Source organism: Cebus imitator, unplaced genomic scaffold (genome assembly GCF_001604975.1).
Source record: "Cebus imitator isolate Cc_AM_T3 unplaced genomic scaffold, Cebus_imitator-1.0 Scaffold76, whole genome shotgun sequence".
Classification (NCBI taxonomy): Eukaryota; Metazoa; Chordata; class Mammalia; order Primates; family Cebidae; genus Cebus; species Cebus imitator.
This window is the reverse complement of record NW_016107391.1, coordinates 13,029,657-13,041,425: the sequence shown is the minus strand read 5'-3', so window position 1 is coordinate 13,041,425 and position 11,769 is coordinate 13,029,657. Positions and strand designations below refer to the sequence as shown.

The window sequence follows — 11,769 nt, the reverse complement described above, 5'->3', positions numbered from 1 at the left end:
CCACCGTGCCCGGCCTATTTTTAGTTATCTTAAAAGATTTTGGTTTAAGAGAACTTTATGAGTCAAAGTAAGAAATTTCTGAAATGTAGTGAGTTGTATGTTTTTAACAGCCTGTTGGAATTCATGTGGATTTGGGGTGAGGATTTGGGAGGATTGGATGGGCAGAGTTTTTCAGTTTGTTTTTGGTAGGCTCAAAACTTCCTTTCTGGTTTCTAAGGTATAGAGGTTATTCATAAAGTAGCATCTTTCCCCCCAACGACCATAGCATAGGGAAGCCATTTTTAAAAAAATTAACTTTTTATTTTAGAATAGCTTTAGATTTATAATAAAGTTGCAAAGATTACAGAGAGTTTCTATATTCCTATACCCAGATTTCCTGTTGTTTTTTTGTTTGTTTGTGAGACAAGGTCTTGCTCTGTAGCCCAGGCTGGAGTGCAGTGGTGTAGTTTTGGCTCACTGCAGCCTTGACCTTCCATTCTCAGAGGATCTTCTGACCTCAGTCTCCTGGGGAGCTAGGCAACCAAGTTTAGCTAATTAAAAAAAATTTATTTTGTAGGTTGGATATGGAGGTTCACACCTATAATCCCAGCACTTTGGGAGGCCAAGATAGTCAGATCACTTGAGCCCAGGAGTTCAAGACCAGCCTGGGCAACATCACGAAACCATATCTACTAACAATATAAAAATTAGCTGGTGCAGTTGCGCACGCCTGTAATACTGGCTACTTGGGAGGCTGAGGCATGAGAATCACTTGTACTGGGAGGCAGAGGTTGCAGTGAGCCAAGGTGGCACCACTGTACTCCAGCCTGGGCGACAGAGTGAGACTCTGTCTCAAAAAATATGTTTTGTAGAGACAAGGTTTAACTGTGTTGCCTAGGCTGCTCTTGCAATCCTAGGCTTAAGTGATCCTCCCACCTTGTCCTCCCGAAGTGCTGGGATTACTGACATGAGCCACCATGCCCAGCCAGATTCCCTACCATTAACATTTGATATTCCTGCAGTACATTTGTCACAACCAAAGAAACAACATTGGTACGTTACTGTTAACCACACTTTATTCAGATTTCACTAGCTATTCCCTAGTGTCCTTTTTCCGTTCCAGAATCCAAACTAGAATACTAATTACATTTAGTTGTCATGTCTCCTTTGGCTCCTCTAGTCTGTGACAGTTTCTCAGACTTTGCTTTTAATGACCTTGACAGTTTTGAGGAGCACTGGTCAGATATTTTGGTAGAATGTCCCTCAATTTTGATTCATTTGATGTTTTTTTCATTGATGGACTGGTAAAATTTCAAGAGGAAGGTCATGAGGGTCATTTGCATATCAAGTGTACATGTTATTAACATGATGTCATTAATTACATTAATCTTGATCACCTGGCTGAGACATAGTCGTCACATCTCTCCATTGTAAAGTTACTCCTCCCCTCTATACTCTACTCTTAAGAAGCAAAGTACTAAGTGTAGCAACGTTCAAGAGGATGTAAGGAGTTAAACACCTTACATAGATACTCTTCACATCCTATTCAAGAGGATATGGAGAATGTCTATAAAAGGTAGGGATATTTTTTATTCAGTAAACTGTAACCTGTACTCTGCTTTAAAAACATGCCTTACCACTGTATTCTTTGTTTACTGAAAGTTTGTGGATGGTAAGTTCCTACACTGGAAAGGTTTTGCAGAGTGGTGAGGATTTTAGGGCTATATTTTTGACCTCCTCAATTTGTGTCTAATATGACACATCTGATGCAGTCCCCTGTCCAGAACTCATGGCTAAAATGAAGGTCAGGGAAACACCACGTAGCAAGAACTGGAGACCACAACTCTGGATGTTTAGGGTTCCTGGGTAGGTAAGGATTTACTCCTTTTAATACCTCAACTTAAAAATATCTTGGCCATTTTATATTGTAGTCCTTCTGAAATATATAATTTAACAGTTTCTTAATGAGTGTGCTGGGATGATGTTTTCCTAATTTATAAATTAGAACAGCTTTTTACTCCTCCACTGGAGGCCTAGACTGTAGCATTATTTGAGATTTGATTTGTTTTTATTGTATTTTGAGTCTTTTCCCTGTCAGCTATTATTTCTTGCTGCTGTCATTTTTTCTGCCTCCAGCAGTTTCCTTTCTGATTTGCTGTTTATAACCTTCTGTGAATTTGGAAACCATACCAACCAAACTTTTTAGGAATGTATACAGAGGCAATACAGTATAGGATAGGATCTGAGAGCTGGAATTCTAAGCAAGTGTAAGCTCTAAGCATGTTAGTAAATGACCTCCACCATACTTAGGCAACTGCCTGGGAATTTTATTTATCATACTTTTTTCTTTTTGGCTGGTTCTCACCTGTTGTGGAGATTGACTTAGTTGCATTGTGGTTATTTCAGTAGGCCTGCTGCAGGCAAACTGCTTTATGTAGTGTGCCCTGGACACATTGTGAATGCCTAGGAGTCCATGATTCAAATTTATAAAAATGTAGATATTCAGCCTTTTGAGTCAATATTTAATGTGTACAGAGAATTTAGTGATTGGTTTTTAAAATAGTATCCTAAGTGCACAAAAATTAGCCTTCCCAGCAATGCATTTATGTATAAGATCCTTGTCACTACTTTTGAAAATGGCCAAAGTGGAGGCATAATACCTGCATTAAAAATTAAGCGAGGAAACAGCCAAAGCTAGACTATGTAATATGCTTAAGTATTAATACTTGCATTAAAATATTAAGCAAGGAAATAGCCAAAACTAGACTATATAATATGCTTGAGTATTTATTTTGATCACACTTTATTGGAAAAGTAGGAAAACCCTATATATGGGGTAAGAATTACAGATGGCTCTCACATTCTAACATGAATTTGGTATTGGATTGTACATGGCTAATTAATAAACATCTGTAGAGTCAGTACCAGAGGGAGGTTAAAGTGCCAGGGTACCTCAGACCAGGACATATGTAAAACAAAGTGCAAACCAATTAGAACAGTTACATCATTAAGGATTAAAGATTTCTTAATGGTTAATTTAATTCATGTAGTAATTGTTTCCAAAGAGTCAACCACCTGCAGAGATACTGAGAGTCCAAGGCAGTGCTGGTGGTGAAGACAAACCATGTAATCCAGACACAGACTCCTCTAGAATATTATTTATAATTGTTATCTTTAGGTGGTTTTAGAGGAAGCAAAATAGGATAATTAGAGGGATGATTTAAGGAGAGGCTGGTAAGGGTATTGGTAATGGTTCATTCAGGACCAGAATGCATTCTTTACAGAACTTCCTGCAACTTGCAAAAGAAAGAAAAGCACCTCAGAGTTTTGAGAATCCAGTGAGAGTAAATTCTCATATTGAATGGTGATTTTTGCTTTTTGGTGGATCCATATTGGGCCTAAATTGTTATAGACCAACTGCAGCAATTAATATGAGGCTTGGTAATCTAATACCCACTTTCTGTCTTAATACATTAACTTTCCTTATTGCAATAACTATAGTTTAAGAATGGAGATGTCAAATATAGGTCTCTTCCTTGTGAAGTAAAGGACATTTCATTTAACAGCAATGATGTGCTTGATATCATTTCCTTGCATTTTGTTTGAACTCTAAAAGTTATTCTTGAGAATAGCATTTTCATATTTCTATATCAGCGAAACCAGTAATTCTGGATTTGCTTCTATCCGTTTTTTGTTTTGTTTTAATTTTTATATTCCTGACATGGATATTTTAAGTTTTACTTTTTATACTTTTAAGCAGCACCATCATCAGATTTTTTTCTATTGTAACACTTTTTCTGATTTTGAAGAAACATTTTTACATAACATTCAGGAAATGTGTTTAAATAACATTTGAATAATATAGGAAAGGTTAAAAAAAAGAAATGATCAACATACCTAATTATATAACCACTTATTAATATTGTAATCTACTATACTTCTACTTTTACTCATATTTTTACATTATTAAAATACTATTGAACTGCACGTTTTAAATATTAACATTATATGTCTTTTTCCTTGGATGGTATGAATTCTTTAAAAACAGATACATATGTTTTTTAATTGGCTAAACAATGTTTTATCATGTGAATGTGTTAAAATGTGTTATACCATTTCTGTATTGTTGGACCTTTGTTCATTTCTAATTTCCACTATTAAAAGCAATTCAGAGAACATCTTTTTGGGTATTTTTTTTTTCTGTAATTCAGATACTTTTTTTGGATAATAGCTGTAGAAATTGACTTACTGGGTCAAACAATAGGACCATTTTTCTTCCTTTATTGACCTCCACTGAAAATAAATGTCATTGTATAACAAGTGCTAAATCATCCTAAATCATCCTTTTTTTTTCCTCAGCTCACTACCCTGGGAAATCTTACACCTACAAGCACTGTGTTTTTCTGCTGTGATATGCAAGAAAGGTTCAGACCAGCCATCAAGTATTTTGGGGATATTATTAGTGTGGGACAAAGATTGGTATGCTTGTTTATTTATTTGTTCTTATTGGCTAAATCATGATATACAGTCATATACACACATATGTATATAGCTAATTGTTTTTGTGTTTGGTTATTTTTTTCAGTTGCAAGGGGCCCGGATTTTAGGAATTCCAGTTATTGTAACAGAACAGTATCCTAAAGGTCTTGGGAGCACTGTTCAAGAAATTGATTTAACAGGTGTAAAACTGGTACTTCCAAAGACCAAATTTTCAATGGTATTACCAGAAGTAGAAGCGGCATTAGCAGAGATTCCCGGAGTCAGGAGTGTTGTATTATTTGGAGTAGAAGTAAGTACCTGTTACTATGTTTTAGGCACAATATTGTTTATAGAAAACTCGATATTTGTGAAATGTAATTTCGTATATTGTATGCTATGTAGACAATAATAATGAGGACAAATAGCCACCATGTATTATGTTCTCTATTTGCATGGCACTGATCTGAACATGTTATAGCTGTTTATTAAGTCACTCATAGCCATCTAAGAGCTAAATACTCAATAGTCTCCCCATATTAAAGAGGAAACTAAAATACTGAGATGTTGTATAACTGACTTGAATATATATAGGCTGGTTGATTCTTGGTCCTGTACTTTTAACTACTACGTTTGGAACACATTTTCACCAAAGGCATTATTTTAATTTATGTCTTGTAGGATTTCAGTTAGGTCATAGTTTTGTGCTAGAAAAACCTTGGAGGTTATGTAGTTCATTGTCTTTCAAATTATGTATGTATCTTTTTACAGGGGAAAAATACAAATGAATTCCTATTGCTGATTTCAATTGATTCATTCCTAGCTTTTAAACAACTATTAAACTAAAATTTTAAAAATTATGAAAATAACACTAAAAACAATGAAATAAAAATATTAATTTAATTCGATTAAGACAATTTGAAGGTAAGTTTCATAGTAGTAGGTTTTAATAGTAGAAAGCCATTTCCTCAGTTTTAGATGTATGTTCAATATTTCTGTATTTTGATACAGTAGAGAAGAAGCCTGTTTTATATAAATATGTTGTACCAAGTGGTGTTGCTGGCTTTGCCCTTTTTTTTTTTTTTTTTTNTTTTTTTTTTTTTTTTTTTTTTTTTTTTTTTTTGCCTGTTCATCATCATTAGACCTTATGCTCAATCACAATTATCTTTGAGTAGTCCTTCAAATGCTAATTTTAATGAGGTGTCATTTGATAATTCTCCACAACTCTGTTGTCATGTGAAGATAAAGTTGACATTGTGGCATCATTGAAGTGTACTTTCATTAGTTGTAATATGTGATTCAGTTATTGTTGCAGCCTGTTTTCACTCTATAGTATCTGTTAATGAATTGTCACAAGTTAGTACTTACAGAGATGGAATCTGTATAATACATTTGCTGATGTTATGAACTGGTTATTTTTTTGCCTGCGTGAGTTATTTTTAACTTGGCCTACCTTTACTACAGAGTGCCTTGTAATGACTCAGTTTTCCCACTAACTTCTCAGTCTCCAAGACTGCAGATTCATCTTCATGTTGGGTACTTAGGGTGAATGAAGAAATAAACTCAAAAGTGGCACCAAAACTGAGTGCTAATAATCAGCTATGTGAAGGTCATCCAGATCACATGGAGCAAAATCTTTAACAAATTCTTGCAGAACTCTAAGAATATGTTTAAGGTTCTTAGTATCAGAAACATTGGTCTAATTCAGTTCCTGATTTTACAAATGAATAAGCCAAAGCCAGAGATACCGTTTTATGCTCCAGATTATGTAGTTAATTAGAAGCAAAACTAGATTTATAACAAGGTCCTTAGATGATTTATAGTGCTCTTTCTACTTTGTCATGTTGTTGTACATTTGTAAACTACTTTCAGTTTGCCATGTTATTACATATGAGTTTTTTTACTTTCCTACTAGACTCATGTGTGCATCCAGCAAACTGCCCTGGAGCTAGTTGGCCGAGGAGTTGAAGTTCATATTGTTGCTGATGCCACCTCATCAAGAAGCATGATGGACAGGATGTTTGCCCTCGAGGTAATTGTCCTGCTTGGAAATAGATCATTTGTCAGGTTTTCCAAATAAATTAGAAGAATGCTGGATATTTAACAGTAATAAAAGGTTTACTGCCTAAATTTGAGTTTTGTCTGGCAACATCAGCCTGCTTGATTTCAACTGTGCACTGACTGACCCTTAAGGCCTCACCATCATATCCCATTTTATGTCTTATCTCCTCCTTAGATCTAGGTTTCTTACGTTGTCACAAACTCCTTTACGTCTTTCGTCGTATTTTTGCCCTAGTTTTATACGTGAACTAGGAAATATTCCAAGAAGCCTAACCTAAACTTTTTAAAGGTTTGCAAATTAAAAATACTTCAGTGGGGTTTAACTCATCTAGCCAAAAGCTACAGCAGAGCGGGCCTAACCTGGTTTAACGTTACGTAGTGAGCCTTCTATATCCGCAGCTTCCATGTCTGTGGATTCAACCAACCTGAGATAGAAAACATCAGAAATAAAAAGCAATAAAAACTAACATCACAACAATAAAAATAAATAAAATAGTAGTGCAGAGTAACATCTATTTACATAGCACTTACATTGTATTGGGTATTATAAGTAATATAGAAATGATGTATACTGGAGGTGCATAGGTTGTATACAAATACTATGCTGTTTTATATCAGGGACTTGAGCATTCATGGATTTTGGTATGGGGTCAGGTGGCATCCAGGAACCAATTCCTCATGAATACTAAGAGATGACTGTTAGATTTCCTCAGACTTGAATTTCTCGGACTAGGAGGTGTATCATTGACTGTGGACACCACTCACATACAGTGCTTCATGGCACCCTGGCATTAGAGTGTCACCATGTCCCATAGAATCTGGGAGTGTGTAATTCTCTGTCAGCATTGCCCAACAGTAGTATATCAAGCATTTTCTTTTCCAAGACTTTTAAAAGACTTGCCACATAATCGTGGGAAACATTCACCCCATATTGTGGTTTGATTTCTCTCTCTCATATTTAATTCTAATTTTGTAATAATTTTAGAGAAATGTGCATGTGGATTTAATTGCTGAGCTCTTTAAGTGTTTATTGAGAATGGGAAATACAGGGGTTTGTTTTTTTGAGACCCTCCTGTGTTCATGCACAGTCTGGCCTGTGGACTGCCTTGTGTGTAGTCAAGTAGGAATGCTAACTCATGCCTTTAGCCTAGTGTGTGCTCCAGGGTGGTAAGATAGAGCAATGAGAAAGGGGAGGAGCTTGTCAGAGGAAAGAAGGGAGGAGAGTAAAGGGCCACAGGGTGGTGGGGAGCAGGCGGGTAGGTGGCAACAGCAGTTGCTTTAGGGTCCTTATTACTATTCCTGAAGCAGAATCCTATATTGAGATTACAAATAGAAATTATATGGAAATTATTTCTTTTGTTTAGCTGTTTTCAAATTCATTAGACTATTAGAATCTTTGGTAGTTAAGTACTATAAGTGTTGCTTCTTTCAATCTCAACAAAGATCTTTAGTCATATCCTTTCTTATTTTTTTTTGAGACGGAGTCTTGCTCTGTCACCCAGGCTGGAGTACGGAGGTGTCATCTTGGCTCACTGCAACCTCTGCCTCTAGGTTCAAGCAATTCTCCATGCCTCAACCTCTGAGTAGCTGGGATTACAGGTGCCCACCGCCATGCTAATTTTTATATTTTTAGCAGAGATGGGGTTTTGCCATGTTGGCCAGCTTGGTCTCAAACTCCTGACCTCAGGTGGTCCACCCACCTCTGCCTCCCAAAGTGCTGAGATTACAGGCATGAACCACCACTCCTGGCCAGACCTTTAATCCGTTTTATAGTCATGAGTTAATCAACTCCTACTTTTCAAGTTTTCCTAGTAACCTGAGTTTAAACACTTTACTGTCAGGTCTTCACCACCTCAACAAGCAGTTCTTTCAGCCACTGTGGATAACCCTTTCTTGTAATGCTGAAGTCCAGAACTTGGGAAGTAAAAAATGAAAAACACAAAAAAAACTTCCTTGCTTGTTAAAAAAAGACTTTTTCAATGATTTTTCTCATACATTAATATTTTGTTAGATATGCCTTTGTTATGGCAACTCATGTAAAATTTTGATTGACAATTCTGTCTTTGCACAAGACTGAGATTGAAAACGTAATTCTCATCTGAACCATTCTTTCAGAGGCAGTCTGTAATCTCTTGGATTAGGAATCCACACAATGTGGCGATAATGTGGGTTTGAATGCAGGTTCTGGTGTTTTATAAATTTGTATCCTTGAACAAGTTGTGTAGTCTCTATGCCTCAGATTTCTCATTGGTGAAATGGAAATGATAATAGCAACAAGATCATAGGATTTTTGTGAGAATGGAATGAGATAATATATTGTTAGCAGTTAGGACAGTGCATGACACAGTAAATCCTCAGATGTCAGCTACTGCTTTTTTTGTTACTGATTGTTGTCTTCATGAGGTTAGTCACCAGAGATGTCTAAGCACATAACATTTTAGACTCAAAAGGCACTAGTCCTGGAATCTTCTGAGAAGGGAGAGAAAGAATCTGTTGTCTGGGGTGGATTTGGAAGGGCCTGGAGCACCAGCATTGCCTGGGGTTAAAGTGTTGAGGTTGAAAGGGGAAAACTGATCATAGATAAGTCAGATGGTGATAGGGAAGACCTGCCATATTACAGATTTTTTCTCTTAGTCTTGATTTGATATGGAGGTCATTTACGTTGTCCCTAAATTTGAGGAGATGGGGGAATGTTAAAGGTTCTTTGTTTCCATAACTGTGAAAGTTAAAATACCATTGCGGTCCTTTCCTCTTCCTCTCTATTCCTTTAGAACATAACTACTTAAGATAATTCCCAAATCTATCTATATTGCCTGTTGAGATTATTATAAGATTCATAGTTTGCATTATTGAAATTTCACTGTACCAGGGTCTGTGGCATGTGCTTTATTCAATAAATGTCTTCTGGGGTATTTGTTGTCTGAAAGACCTTACTTCTTTCAATTAACAACTGTAGAGTGCATGAAGAGTAAGAGAATAAAATTCTCTCTTGAAATTGATGTCCTTGTACATCTGGGGAGTTTTAGTGTTACTTGGAAATCTAATGGGTTTAGTCTTTTTCCCCCTCTCTGCGGCTTTCATGACTTAGTGCACGTGCATTTTTTAGGTTTGTGGGTCAGAGCAACCTTTCTTTTCCTTTGGCCTAGTTGTACTAGTTTTGCAAGTGTATGGGGAGAACTTCAGAAGTCTACTGCACATATACCTGTGTGCGTTAAATGGCTAGAGTTTTCATTGCCCCTTTTTAAGCCAGGAGAGAAAGTGGGCTGGGGACTGGCTTTGTCAGGATGGTGGGCAGGAACCTGCCAGGTAGGCCTGGAAAGCTGCTGCTGTTCTCTCTCTGCTCAGGCACCTTCTCTGGTTGGGAAAGGGCAGGCAATGGGGAACGACTAACAGCCAGATTGAAGAACTGCATTTGCTAATCTACAACTTCCCCTAACACAGGTTCCTCGCTAGATTATTTTAAAACTTAGTCAGTATTGGCCACATCTCAATCTTGAAGCAAAGTAATAGTGTATAGGTGTCACTTTCCTAAAATGTGTTTCTGTGATGTTTGCTTCCCACTCTACCCCTGCCATGGTGACCTGACTCTCAGCATCACTGAGGCTTGTTAGGCTGTAATGGACCAGGCTCAGGTCAGCAGAGCATTAGAGAAGGCTGGACATTGTAGACAGGCTTCTTCCAGGGTCACCAGCTTCCTTCCTTAGCCTGGGAACAGATCTCTCTCCTTCCTGACTCACTAAAGAACTAGGAAGATTATTGAGAATTAACCTTTATTGGCACATTGGAGTACGCAGTGTAAAGCCCTCCCACAGACATTGAAAGCCTGCAATTTAGTCCTTGATTCAGACTGAATCATTGCAAGTCAACTGATTCAACAGTGAGCGGTAGGGAAGGCAGGGCTGGGCAGGGCAGGCAGCTGGTGATGGGGAGAGCTAGATATGAATCACTAGATATTCAGTGCTGTTTTCACACAACTGGACTGTAGCTAGTCCTATTTATTATCTGCCTTTGTGTCTGAAGCAAGCACACAATCTTTTCATATTTTCGAATGTTTTCGATGTGACTAATCAGCTGACTGTAAAGCAAGGAGGAGGAGATTAGGGCTTCCAGAAGTCTTGAAAAAATCCTCAGAAATAACTCATATGTGTCTAAGCCAACAGCCTTACCCCAGGCCCCCAACCCCCATAAATACCTGCTGTTTGTTGTTGTTTTAATTACTGCAGAGTTCTGGCTAGCTGCTCTGTACCCTTTTCTGTACTGGTCGTTGAGGTCCAAGCTTGCTTTCTGACAAGTAGCTTATGGCTTATACTCTATTCTGCCTCATTAGAGATAAAAATAAAGAGCTACCAGTGGAAAGGCTCAGTCGGCTGATGTATAGCCATTGAAGGAAGACTTTGACTTATACTCTGCAAGTGCTTCCTGGGTTTTTTCCTCTGACTTGCCTAGAAATTGTTTCTAACTACTTCATCTTCCATGCTTTTTACATGTATGCTTTTTGTGATAACAGTTTGCATGTTTTCCCCCTTTTCTGATAACAAATCCAGAGAATGAATTCGTGCTATAGAATTCTTCTGTTTTTCTCCTTCCCTCCCTCTGCCCTTCCCCCTGACTTTTTATTCTTTGCTCTCCTCTTTCTTCCCTTTTTCTTGTCATTTTTCTCTCTGTTTTTCTCCTTGAGTTTCTGTCCTTAGTGTTATGATTCCACTGGGACAATTTGGCAAGGGCATTCTTTGACCTGTCAATGAAACTGGTCACAACCATTTTACACTCTTGTTTAGTGATACTGCAATGTTTATGACGGCAGTAGCAGTGGTGGTTCCCTTATCATCCAGGGAGTACATGCTTAAACTTCACACCCATAATTTTTTCTTTTACCACCCATAATTTCTAGATAAAGGAGTTCTTAATTATAGAAAGTACTCACATGCTTAGGTCAGCTGCTTTGGTGCAGTAAAAAGAAATTAAGAACTATCAGTTTAATTCTTACAGTACTTTTAATCCAATTAAACAATTTATATGAAATTAGATAATTAATTACTAATGAAATGTTTTGGACAGCTATAATTATATCAATAGCACAGCTAATGGAGCTTTAGGAATATTACACCCCCCTCCATTTTTAAAACATAGATAGCAACAGAATATCAGGAATGCCAGGCATAAGTATTAATATGCGTCATGATCTTGTATATTTTCTCAGTTAAACTGCAGAGGGGGAAAAGTGGACAGAGGCACCTTTTTTTTTTTTTTTTT

At 37.1% G+C, this 11,769-nt stretch overlaps 1 protein-coding gene across 2 annotated transcripts in view; it reads left to right on the top strand.

The window, feature by feature from the left end:
• The window catches only part of ISOC1 (isochorismatase domain containing 1), a 31,913-nt gene that overhangs the window by 6,272 nt on the left and 13,872 nt on the right, over positions 1–11,769 (top strand). For both annotated transcript variants that reach the window (XR_001826443.2, XM_017532491.2), the window contains exons 2-4: positions 4,339–4,458; positions 4,565–4,768; positions 6,371–6,487. Coding sequence is in view for 1 of the 2 variants with exons in the window: in XM_017532491.2 (XP_017387980.1) it covers positions 4,339–4,458; positions 4,565–4,768; positions 6,371–6,487 (441 nt within the window). In the remaining variant the exon portion in view is untranslated. The remainder of the gene's footprint in view (positions 1–4,338; positions 4,459–4,564; positions 4,769–6,370; positions 6,488–11,769) is intronic.